Here is a 13,779-nt window from a genome sequence, read left to right on the forward strand (position 1 = left end):
GTCCGGGCCGCAGTGCGTGGGAAGGCGGCTCAGTTGTCACCGGCCACAGTTGAATGGAGGCTCTTTACCCCGCACCCTCATGGTAGATGAAGTCCTTGCTTTGGACAGAGCGATAGCTTCTCCGAGTGCCTCCAAGCAAGCGGACTACATTTCCCAGGGGTCTGCGGGACTGCCGGGCGGCGTGGGGGCGGTGCCTCACGTCTGGTACAGTCATCCCAAGCCAGTTCGGCGGGACTGTGATGGCCAGAGAGATGACGATCTTAGGTGGGTTCCCGCGGGTCCTTGTTGCTCTTGCGGGCGTAGAGGCGGCCTGAGGATGCCAGCGTGGGCAGGGGTAGTAGACTCACCGCCTGGATCCGGCTGAGCGGCGGGAGGGGAATCGCTAAGGTGACTTAGAGGCGGTTTTCGGCTGTTCAGAACGAATGGGGGTGGGGACGCCTCTAGGAGGGCCCCGGCCCCTGCCGGCCAAGGTAGGGTAGGCGCGGGCGACCAGCAGTGTCATCCCACCGACGTCAGACTTAGGGAAGCGTTCCTTTTAACAGCACCTAGGGTTGTGAATTGCCTGTTGAATTGGAGCAAGCTGTGGAAGGCGGCGAGAACGTGCACCTCCAGGGCCCCTTTGTGGAGGAAGGGGGAGGAGCTGCATCCGGAGCTGTCTGCTCTTGGGTTCTGAATTTGGAGGGATTCAGGACTCTGATGTATAGCTCGATCGACGCTATTTCCATCAAATCGGGTTCGGAATTACCTATCCCCCATCCCCACATACCCCCACCCCGCGACTCGAAGGTGATGAAATGCTTCTGAAATGTTGCCCGGAGCTGGAAGGGGAAAGTAGGATTTGCATTTGGTTTTATTTCTTTGAGTTATGTGTTGATCAGAATGAGCTAACAATCAGTAACATGGAGACCTGAAAATTGACGTTTTGGGTAGTATGTAATATGAGTGGAAATAGGTATATAACACAGCCTTCTGATACCAAATACGAAATTAATTCAAAATCCAAAGGGCAATCTTTCTTCACTTATGTTTACAATCTGCGTGGCATTTGTTCCTACTCTTTTTTTTTTCTTTTTTTTTTTAAATCAGTACTTGTTGATCATCTCCTGTTCCTGGCCTGGGGGATACAACAGTGAACAAAACTTGTCTTCAAGAAGCTTTCATAGATGTTGTCGTCAGGATTGCCCACTTTTATGCTTCTTCTCTCTTAAATATTATCATTGCAAGAAGGATGGCCCTGGTTCATACTTACATACATAAAAAGTTAACTATTTTATGAAGTGACAGTTTTAATACCTTTGCAACTTTCAAAATTATTTTATCCAATTTATTCATTTCATCCTTTTGAAAGGGAGAAGAAGGTGGGATAGGAGGAGAGAGTTTTAGCCTTACAATAATAAAGTTTTTGTTGTGAGGATTTTAATAGTGGAGTTTAAAAAAATAATTGAAACTGTTTTTATAAAGCTGTAAAATCTAAATATTAATTGATCAATAATATTAGACTATATCTGGCTTTTGCTCCAGATAAATGTTGTTTCCTGTCAGCATCCACACAAATAATTTTGAAATATTTTTACATTTTATTTCTTCATTCACTCATTAGAGAATGACACAAACATACAGTTATAGAGCTTTTTTGTTGCTTGTGTTGTTACTTCATTTTAAATTGTATTTTACAATTTACATTTTGAAAAACCTCCTGAGAGGAGTGTTATCAGTAGTCCTATAAAAAATTTTGATATGTATCTTTTTTAGCTTTGTTTCAACGAGTGATATTAAAGGGTCTTTGCTACAGTAATCTAGCACATTGTACTAGTTTGATAAAATACATCTTTTAATTTTCCTGTATTTCAGGATCAGCTGTTTTGACTCTCCTGTTGGCTGGCTATTTGGCACAACAGTATTTACCATTGCCTACTCCTAAAGTGATTGGCATTGATCTTGGCACCACCTATTGTTCCGTTGGGGTATTTTTTCCTGGCACAGGAAAAGTAAAGGTGATTCCAGATGAAAATGGGCATATCAGCATACCCAGCATGGTGTCCTTTACCGACAATGATGTATATGTGGGATATGAAAGCGTAGAGCTGGCAGATTCAAATCCTCAAAACACAATATATGATGCCAAAAGGTTCATAGGCAAGATTTTTACCCCAGAAGAGCTGGAGGCTGAAATTGGCAGATATCCATTTAAGGTAAGTGATTAAAATCTGTGTTAATTTTAGCGTGCTCTTTCAGTTAATGCTTTGGCTTCATGTCACAAAACATTCTATCTCTTCTAGCTTAATCAATTAATACACGAAAGTTCTGTTATCTTACATAACAAATTCCACAGCAGCTCTTGGATGAGTTAATCACTGATTCCAGAAAGCTAACAGTTACTTAAAGACCTTATCATTTTCTTGTTCTCACATCCTCAGCATGCCTGCTTAGCTCTTTCAGGGTAGCAGGAAGGTTGATGAAGCCCTGTGTACCATAGACAGATAATCTCTGTGTGTATGTGTACATATATGTATACATATAAAGAGAACATAATGATGTACTAAAATTATTCTTGTTAATATGTACTAGAAGATTCTTTCAACTATCTATTACTCTTAGAAATGAGTAATTTGGGAAAAAAGGGAGAGGATCCTGAGTTACATATTTGAATGAGCAACTTCTATTTCTTACATTTTGTCATTTATTCTTTCATTTATTCAGCAAATATATATTGAGGATCTTGTGTGTTCTAGTTAATGTGCTTGGTGTTGAATTTTATTCTGTTGTTATTAAAAACTAGTATAGGCCAGGCACAGTGGCTCACACCTGTAATCCCAGCACTTTGGGAGGCCGAGGTAGGCAGATTACCTGAAGTCAGGAGTTCAAGACCAGCCTGTCCAATGTCATGAAACCCCGTCTCTACCAAAAATACAAAAATTAGCTGAGCATGGTGGCTTGTGCCTGTAGTCCCAGCTACTCATGAGGCTGAAGGAGGAGAATTGCTTGAACCTGGGAGGCAGAGGTTGTGGTGAGCTGAGATCACACCACTGCACTCCAGCCTGGGCAACAGAGCTAGACTCCATCTTAAAAAAAAAAAAAAAAAAAACTAATATGGATTCATTTTATAGATTTTATGATACAATATTTAGTAAGTTCTAATCTTGGTGAATATACTGGATAGATTACAAATATGTTTTTGATTTTGTAAAGATGAAGGTAAGTTTTCATTAGGCCTAGTATTTATGTATATATGTATGTCTGTATCTCTCTCTCTCTTATACATATATATATACACACACGTATATATATATACACACACATATATATATATACACACACATATATATACACACATACTTTTACTCTTTTATTTATTTACTTATTTGCAAATCCTCTTCACAGGTTTTAAACAAAAATGGAATGGTTGAGTTTTCTGTGACAAGTAATGAGACCATCACAGTGTCCCCAGAATATGTTGGCTCTCGACTATTGTTGAAGTTAAAGGAAATGGCAGAGGAATATCTTGGAATGCCAGTTGCCAATGCTGTCATTTCTGTACCAGCAGAATTTGATCTAAAACAGAGAAATTCAACAATTGAAGCTGCTCACCTTGCAGGTAACAGTACCCTTGACTGAGTTGCCTTTTCTCAAAGTTGTGTTAGATTCAAAACCTTCTGTAGTAAGGTTTATCACTTCCCAAACCACACCATAGTCACAATAAACAAACTATATGGTAGGTGTATTAGGGTTTTCTGGAGGGACGGGACTAATAGGATATATGCGTATATGAAAGGGATTTTATTTAGGTGTATTGACTCACAGGATCACAAGGTAAAGTCTCACACTAGGCTGACTGCAAGCTGAAAAGCAAAGAAGCCAGTCTGAGTCTCCACACCTCAAAAGTAGGGAAGCTTACAGTGCAGCCTTCAGTCTGTGGCCAAACGCCGGAGAGCCCCTGGCAAACCACTGGTGTAGGTCCAAGAGTCCAAAAGCTAAAGAACTTGGAGTCCGATGTTCGGGGGCAGAAAGCATCCAACACGGGAGAAAGATGGAATCCAGAAGACTCAGGCACTCTCATCCTTCCACATTCTTCTGCCTACTTTTATTCTAGCCACGCTCTGGCAGCTGATTAGATGGTACCCACCCAGACTGAGGGTAGGTCTGCCTCTCCCAGTCCTCTGACTCAAATATTAACCTCCTTTGGCAATACCCTCACAAATACACCCAGGAACAATACGTTGCATCCTTCAATCCAGTCAAGATGATAGTATTAACCATCACAATAGGTAAAGTAGATGGCTTTTTATACAGGTCTATAATTTTGAAATCTCTGTAGCACAATATAAAATGTATATGTAACAAGAACCAATGAGATAGCTACAGGACAAAGGCTCAAAGAGAAATGGACACATGTTAGCAGTGAGGAATTATTTCCTTTAAATTTCTTTAATGTTTAGGTCAATATAATTTTTAAAATATGAGGTAGATCATTTAATCGTTTAACATTTAATACCATTGAACCAATACTGAGGGCCTTACTAAAAGAGGAAAGAAATCTTTGTTCTCATGGAGCTTATATTCTACCAGAGAGAAAAACAGAATGAGCATAAAAGGTAAATTTATTAGTGTTTTCAGCCTCTGCAATGCTGATATTTTGGGCCAGATAACTCTTTGTTGTGGAGGTCTGTCTTGTAAACTACAAAATATTTAGCAGCATCCCACACCTCTGTTCACCAAATGCTAACAGCACCCTCCTCCACCAAGTGGTGACAATGAAAAATGTCTCCATATGTTGTTAGATTTCTTCCAGGGGGTAAAATCCTGCCTTGTTGAGAGTCACTGAGACATTGTATATCAGAAAGTAACCTACCATGAGGAAAAATAACAGGATAATGAGTCAAGGTTGCTTTTGGTGGTCAAGGGATGGAGGGCTTGTAGAATTTAAATAGGGTGGTCAGGTCATTGAGAAAGTGACAGTTAAGCACATTTGAAGAAATCAAAATAGTTAACCATGCAGACGCACGGAGAAAGTCTGTTGTAGGAAGAAGAGTTAGCCAGTGTAACAGCTGTAAGCTGGGAGTTTGCTGGTACACAGAGTCTGGGAAGTTCAGTGTGGCCAGAGTAGAGTAAGTGGTAAAATCAGAGAGCTGAAGGGAAGGGTGTTAGGATCTTTGGAAGAATTCTTTAGAGTGTGAATGTTGTGATAGCAACTGATCCATAATGTCATACTACTTTCCAGACCACTCATGGCATTCAGTTTAAAGCAGAAATTTCATTCGAAGAAACCTGATCTTTTACGGGCTTAACATAAGCCTTTCTAATATCCACAGCACTTAGTGATAGTATGTAGTGGTTAAATTTTTATCACTCATTTGTTCCAAAGTAAAATATGATTATTAGAAAAGGCTGGGAGATTTGTTGAAAATTAAGGCTCAATTAATAAAGAGTAAAGTGACCTATTCCACTGAACCTTAGCTATTATTTCTTCATATGATAATCTTTCAGAATAATTTTAAAGACACCATTTAGAAGAGCCTATGTTTATTGTTCCCATTTCATGCTGCTGTTCAATTTGTGACTGCTGTCATTATTACTCAGTGGTGGAGTTCATGTCACAGAAGACACAAACGTGCTGTGAGATTGAGTGGGACAAGATTACTTTATAGCATCCTCTCATGAGTTTTTTTTCCCTTCAACTACTCTTACAGGATTGAAGATTTTGAGGGTAATAAATGAACCCACAGCGGCAGCTATGGCCTATGGCCTCCACAAGGCTGACGTTTTCCATGTCTTGGTAATAGACTTGGGAGGAGGAACGCTAGATGTGTCTTTACTGAATAAACAAGGAGGAATGTTTCTAACCCGAGCAATGTCTGGTAAGAAAAATGTAGGGAGAGTTGAAGAGGTTTAGGCAGCGCTTTCTTTAACATATCCAATGTGTAATGCATCCTTTTTTTTCCCCAGAATTCTTCGACTTCTTTTTGATAATTTTCTGTATGTGTAATTTTATACCACCATTTATATATTTATAGCAAAAAGTTAAATCTCAAAAAATGACTGGGCATCCTATAAGTCAGATAAATACATTGCCAATTACCCAGTTAGGGCTCACTGAACCATCAGGACTTTTGATGGTGATGGTGAAGAAAGGGAACAGAGGAAAGAAAACTTTCTTTAAAATGAAGGGTGATCAGTATATTTCATTTAATACGTTTTATAAAGTAGCTGTCTTTAGAAAATTTAATTGTATTTTTTTTTTTTACTAAGACAATTGGTTTCACTAATGTGGAACAATTAATGCCAGCCGTAAAATGTATAATTAAATGCGTTATTATTACAAGTTCAGATTTGTTCTCTTTTCCCTATATCACCATTTAATTGTATTTTTTCCTAGGAAATGTTAGGATTTTGCATTCTAAATCATTTTTTAAAGGTTTTTGTTTTGTTTAATTTAGCTTAAGGAATTAAACCAGTTTGAGAAGTTGAATTGTAAGGTATAGGTATTCTAACGTCTGCATTTTTTCTTTTTTTTTCTCTTAACCAGACCCTTTTTTGAATCAAGTTAAATACCAGGGATTTATATTACATTTCTCTTTTCCTTGAAATCATTTTTCTAGTTTTCAGGTAGAAAAGTAGAAAGACGTTTTCAGGTCTTAATCAGGCAAGCAAAAAAATGAAAGGAAGAAAAAGAGATTAAATACCTACTTTTTCATTGTAAGAAGAACTTTCTTCTGTTGAGAATGACATTCAGTGCTTTTAAATAGCTACTTGTAAGCGAATCTGTATTCTTAATCTCTGTTCTCTGAAAAAGTATTTGATATTATGAAGAGATGCTTTCTTTTACATAATTTAACCCAGCTATTTTGGTTTTGATTTTTTAAACTTTTATTTATTGATTTATTTTGTAGAGACAGGGTCTTACTATGTTGCCCAGTCCAGTCTCCAACTCCTGGCCTCAAGCAGTCCTCCCACCTCAGCCTCCCAAAGTTCTAGTATTACAGGTGTGAGCTACCATGCCCGGAAACACAGTTATTTTTAACCAATTTTTGTTTGAATAAAATTGTAATAATACACGAAACAGGAATTTGTTATTCCCAGAATACAGTTTTTACATGTATGTAATAACATATGTGTATACATACATATATGCATAAATATATTAAACTTTTTTATTTTTCACTCAGGAAACAATAAACTTGGAGGACAGGACTTCAATCAAAGATTGCTTCAGTACTTATATAAACAGATCTATCAAACGTATGGCTTCATGCCCTCTAGGAAAGAGGAAATCCACAGGTTGAGACAAGCTGTGGAAATGGTCAAATTAAATCTGACTCTTCATCAGTCTGCTCAGTTGTCAGTATTACTAACAGTGGAAGAACAGGACAGGAAGGAACCTCACAGTAGTGACACTGAACTGCCAAAAGACAAACTTTCCTCAGCAGATGACCATCGTGCGAACAGTGGATTTGGACATGGCCTTTCTGATAAGAAAAGTGGAGAAAGTCAGGTTTTATTTGAAACAGAAATATCACGAAAGCTCTTTGATACCCTTAATGAAGACCTCTTTCAGAAAATACTCATACCCATTCAGCAAGTATTGAAAGAAGGCCACCTGGAAAAGACTGAAATTGATGAGGTGGTTTTAGTTGGGGGCTCCACTCGTATTCCTCGGATTCGTCAGGTCATTCGAGAGTTCTTTGGAAAAGATCCCAACACATCTGTAGACCCTGACCTAGCAGTGGTAACGGGAGTGGCTATCCAAGCAGGTATTGATGGAGGCTCTTGGCCTCTCCAAGTCAGTGCTTTAGAAATTCCCAATAAGCATTTACAAAAAACCAACTTCAACTGAATTCTGGAGGAATAATGGTTATTTGTGATCTTGTCTGATGATCTCTTCCCATGTCAGATTACCTTCTCCACAAAAGGAAGTCTCTATGTAAAACATCACAGATTTACCTACAGGGTAACATGTAGATACAGGAAAATTTTACATAACATTTTGTCTTAGGATTAGACATGACCAGATTGATCCTATTTGATTTTGGAGAGATCCTATTCTAACAAATAACTTCTAAAATGATAAAATTGAGGTGCACCTCTCTTAGAAGAGAATGGATGACTATATTTTCTGGATTCTGGAGGTAGATAACCATATGCACTTAACATTATATTCTGTAAACATTAAATAGTGCCAATTATGAGATTCCCAGTTCTTACTAAATTATATTAGCAGGAACTGGTAATTACTTGGTTATCACATGTAACTATTAATTTGAACTATACTTGGACAGCATTGATGTCAGGTATTTACAGTGGCTGGAAGATAGTAGTAGTATTAGTATAAACTGCATACAAAATATTCAATAACTGCTATATTTTATGACAAATTTACATTCACAAATTCAGTATCTTGTTAAGCCTCATATTGTAATCTCCATTGTCTGGGAGTTTTATGTATTTAATAGATAAATTTCACTCCTAAAGGCATACAAATGTTTCAGCACTATATAGTAGAAATACTCAATTTATATTCTAGTTCCTTTATGTCTGTACATCATTCTCTGCTTGGATTTCCATGATTCTTTTTGGTTAGAGAATAATATTACAATTATTAATTGCATTTGAAGAATGTGTTAATGTCATAATAAAGCCATGATTATTATCTCATTTTTGTTATCCAAGACCTTTGAAAACTTTGGCAAATAGTATCAATTACCTGCATATTTGTTTTATATTTTTGTTTCTTTGTTTATGTTTTCAGTAAGCCCTGAGGAATATAGCATGTATTTGAGATATTATATGGTTTTGGTTCTGTTTTACTCAGATTTTTCCTCATATTTAGTTTTGAATGAGGAAAATGTGCTCAATTATAAAAGCCCTGTTATTGTTTTCTATTATTATTTTTAAATAGTCACACTCGGACTATTTTCAACCATTAGGTTAGTTTGTGATAAGAGCAAAAAAATTGTGAATACTGGAAATAATGTAGAAATCTAATGTGGAAGGCGTTGTGGCAGTTTCAGTTTCTACAAATCAGCATTTGTAGCAGAGTTGTTTTTTTGTTTGTTTGTTTCCTTTAAGAAAAACCACAGGGACCAAGACAGAAAATATAACAGTTTGATTTCTATAATTTCCATTTTATTTGAAGATATATGGATACATATATATACACACACACACACACACACACACACGTATATATATACACACATATTTTCCTTAGTAGAAGAATGCTTCATATTGTAACTCAAAAATTATATCTGGTCAACTTTTTTTTTTTTATTGTAAAGTATGTTTGCTTTATCCATTGCTGAATTTGACAGTATGTTAAATTTCCAGTCACCGAAAAAGGAAACTAAGCAAGTTCATTTCAAAAACCTCAAAACATTTCAGCTTCTCATAGTAAAAAGCTGAATATTACTAATATTTTTCATATCTAAAAAAAAATTATTAGCAATGAAATTGCTGTTAAAACACAAATTTCAATCAAATACCTTTGTGTACAGAAAATGTCTGTAGCAGTTAGATAGAAAAGTATAAAATGTTTGTTGAAGTATTTTACTTTAGAACGAATAGAGAAATGCCAAAGATGAATCCTTCACTGCATTAGGAAAATATTCCAGATGTTCTTTTGGACTTTATATAAGTCTTTGGTAGATTGTAGAATTGAAAAAGTCTTTGTGAAGGTCTTCTAAAAGTGTTCAATTTATCTCAGAATCTCCATATATAGGATCAGTTTTAACCTAAAACATTATAATATTAAAAAATAACTTGAGTTTCTCAAATGTTCGAGATGTTCAATACAATCTCTTAGTCCATTAATGCTTTTGGAAACAATTGACAAAGTAGGACAGGCAGCTAATCTCATGTCCTAAAGTTGGAATTTAAATAATTTGTATCTGAAAATTAGAATGACAGTGTTGGATTTTGGGGGCAGTAGTTTAGCATATTCTCTAGTATATAGCTACACCTTTAATAAAATGAAGGAATGTCTTCAATCATCTTAGGAGGCTATTTATAGTCTTAAAATCAATGTAGTTTATTTATTTAAAAGATAATGCATCCTGAAAGGGATCATTTGTGAATAATAATCTGAAGTCTTTTCATAAAACAATTCACTTTAGTTGTACATTTAGCCAGTGTTATTTGAAGTACGTAACTTTTAAAATATTAAGTGTCTTGTATGAGTCAAATATTTGAATGAGTAATTTATTTTGTATCAGGAATGTTTTGGTACTGTGTTTTCACTCAAACCACTGACTTAACAGATACTACTGTGTGTAACATGTACTAAATATTACAGTTATTGTGCGTAACAGATTGTTCCTCTTATATTTGTGTGCATACAGCTAATTCATGTTTTCATGTAAATAAATACCATTTTGCAGTTTGTTTTTTAAACTGTGTATTTCTCATTTGGGACTAGTCTGGAGTACATTTTTCAGGCTTCTAAATAAGAAAGTGAGGATGGAACTGATTTGATGCCCTAGGCACTCAACCTCACTAGCTGATGCCTAGTTCCAGAAATGTGCATTTCTCTGTATCCTTTGTGTTGCTGATATGCTTTCCACTTATTTCTCTAATTTAGAAAAGACAGTTCTTATAGCATATGAACAGCATCTTCAGAATTCTGAATACTAATTCATGGCTTCTGACCATAATGGAGCCAGGAGCTAAACTATGCTAACCTAATCTAGTTAGTTAATAAATAATCCTGCATAACAGGATTTCTTTGGTTGATGCTTAATAAATATTTCTCTAACAAAGTTTATATTAGTCTTTGGATGAAAAAGAAATACTGTGTTTTGCTTCTTTAAGAAATGCATTTGATTAATGTAGTCTTTTAAGATGAGCCTTTTAAATAATGATGGTAGACTTGACCTTGGAGGGACTCAAATATACGAGGAAATACGGCAATACTTCATATTTACCTTAGTTAACAGATAGTGTCTCACTGAGGTAGGCAGCTTCTGATGTAAGACCCAATGATCCCCACTTTGTGGAATTCACACCTTTGTGTAATCCTACTCTCTTGAATTTGGGCAAGAGATAATGAAGTTCTGCCAATGAATAATATGGCAGAAGTGCTGGGATGTCATTTCTGAAACTGGGTTTTAAAAAGACCAGCTTCCTTCTTGGATGCACCCTCTTGCTGACTTGTCTTTCAGAGCCCAGCTGCCATGTAAAAAAGACGACGTAAAGAAGGCTTTTCTGGTGAATACAGGTATAGAAAGACACCCTATAAGAGAGGCCACATGGAGGCCGACAGTTACCCCCCAGTGGTAGGAGACATGTATTTCCAGCTACGGGAGACAGCCTTCTTGAAATGAACCCCTCAGCCTTGGTAAGGCTTGAGATAATGCAACTACAACTGACTGAATGCTAACTCATGAGAGACCTTAATTCTTATTTTGGCAAAAATTATAAACAGTTTGCCTTTCATCAGCTATGTGACTATCAGGTTCCTAATCCACAGAAAATGTGAGATCATTCATTTTTGTTGTTTTGTTTTTCTTTTTTTTTTTTCTTGTACTTTAGGTTCTGGGGTACATGTGCAGATCATGCAGGATTGTTGCATAGGTACATACATGGCAATGTGGTTTGCTGCCTTCATCCCTCCAATACCCGTATCTGGTATTTCTCCCCTCATTATCCATTGCCACCCTCCCCACCCCCATTGTCCCTCCCCCAGCCCCCGACTACTGACCACAGTGTGTGATGATCCCCTCCCTGTGTCCAAGTGTTCTACTTGTTCAACACCCACCTATGAGTGATAACATACGGTGTTTGGTTTTCTGTTCTTGTGTCAGTTTGCTGAGAATGATGGTTTCCAGATTCATCCATGTCCCTATGAAGGACATGAACTCATCGTCAAATTTTTGTTGTTTTAAAGTACTAAACTTTGAATTAGTTTGTTACACAACAGCAGATAATAGTGTTCTTACTATGGCACTGCTCTAAATATTTTACTAATACTAATCAATTTAATTTAGTTCTAGCCACCATATGAGTAGGTACTATTATCTGCATTTTCAAATAGGGAAATTAAGGCATAGATGTGTTAGGCAGTTTTCCCAGGATTACAACTAAGTGAGAGAGTCAGGATTCAAATCCAGTCTATGCTTGTAATCCAAATGCTGGGCTCCCTAATCCGTTACAGAATATAATCCCATAGTACCTTTGCTGTTCCATTATCACACCTAGATAGTATCCATGTAAGGCCTCTTATTTACCAAATAATGTTAACGCTGAAGATTTATGGTATTTATTCCTTTACATTTTTGACAAGCAGGTTTAGAACTTAATTTCTAAATACAAAATGAAATCAATAGCACTTATTTCATTTGGTTTTTGTAAGTGCCTGGCACATGGAAAGCGATATTAGTGCATATGGTAGATACAGAAACAAACAGTGTTCAGTGACTGCCAATTTTATGTGGATTTTATTTATTGTGTTTTGAGATGGAGTCTTGCTCTGTCTCCCGGGCTGAAGTGTAAGTGGTGTGGTCTGCAGACTCCACCTCCCAGGTTCTGGCAATTCTCCTGCCTCAGCCACCTGAGTAGCTGGAATTACAGGCACATTCCACCACATCTGGCTAAATTTTGTATTTTTAGTAGACACAATGTTTTGCCATGTTAGCCAGGCTGACCTCGAACTCCTGACCTCAGATGATCCGCCCACCTCGGCCTCCCAAAGTCTAGGATTACAGGAATAAGCCACTACAATTGGCCTTATGTGGTTTTATTAAGGATGCCACAAGTGGGTTATATTACCTAATATCCTTAGAGCCTAATTCAATGGGTCTAGAATTTCTGTAAATTGTTGAGAGTTTTTCTGATGAAATATGTAAAAAAGTTTGATTCGGTAAAGCATTTACTTTGTTTTGACAAGAATTATAAACAGTTTGCCTTACATTAAGTTTTTTAGATTTTAAAGCAGGAATACATGCAATTTGTTTGATACTTCATGAACTACCTATTAATTGGCTTACCTAAAATACCTAAAAAATTTCAAATGCTCTAACACTTGTAACTCTGTAACTTATTTTATATTTATACATATGTATATGTGTATGTGTGTATAAACTCAGGCTTTTTAAAAAATTACATGTTTGGATTGTACAAACTCTTTTGAACTACAGACTAATTTTAAGTGACTTCTAGGAATGAGACATCTTGGTAGAGAACTAGGAAGAGCATCATCAGCTTTGTAGTCACATAGACCTGGATTCTGTGTCTTATTGTCCCAGCTCCTCTTGGAATCTTAGTATCATATTTGGTAGACAGAGTGGATAATGCCTTTCTTACATATTTAGTGAGGATTGAAAGTGATACATGTTCCAAATGTATAGCACATTACCTGGCACATCCTGGGCTTTCAATAATAAACATTCTCATTATCCTCAAAGAAAGCAACTTAATGCTACTTAGCATTTTTCTCTATCAGCTATGGTAAATATTTTGTATATTTAAATTTATCCTTATTTTATTAATCTATTTTGAAGTTAAAATCTTTAAACAAATCATACAATCATGGAATAACCGTTTTATTACAAATGTGCTACCTTTCTGTAATACAATCATTTTGAGTACTTTTCACTTTGTTTCTAGTATACATTAATAATTGAACAAGTTCAATGTACATAATTGAAATAAGAATAAAATATTAATTTCTTAAAACAATAAAATTATCGTTGAATCACTGATTTAGTCATTTTTTGTTTTTTACTTTTGCTTTCCTTTTACTCTGTATTACATATGAAAATAATATATATCTGTATATACATGCAGAAAACT

At 36.3% G+C, this 13,779-nt stretch overlaps 1 protein-coding gene across 1 annotated transcript; it reads left to right on the forward strand.

Annotated features, from left to right (window-relative positions):
- The first annotated feature begins 140 nt into the window (after nucleotides 1-140).
- Nucleotides 141-8,649, forward strand: HSPA13 (heat shock protein family A (Hsp70) member 13). The gene is made up of 5 exons (XM_017539842.1): nucleotides 141-264; nucleotides 1,852-2,192; nucleotides 3,382-3,595; nucleotides 5,688-5,855; nucleotides 7,164-8,649. The coding sequence occupies exons 1-5, from the start codon at nucleotides 240-242 to the stop codon at nucleotides 7,829-7,831; spliced, it is 1,416 nt and encodes a 471-aa protein (XP_017395331.1). The 5' UTR covers nucleotides 141-239; the 3' UTR covers nucleotides 7,832-8,649.
- The last annotated feature ends 5,130 nt before the right edge of the window (nucleotides 8,650-13,779 follow it).

The sequence above is a fragment of the Cebus imitator genome, unplaced genomic scaffold (genome assembly GCF_001604975.1).
Source record: "Cebus imitator isolate Cc_AM_T3 unplaced genomic scaffold, Cebus_imitator-1.0 Scaffold7, whole genome shotgun sequence".
Taxonomy (NCBI): Eukaryota; Metazoa; Chordata; class Mammalia; order Primates; family Cebidae; genus Cebus; species Cebus imitator.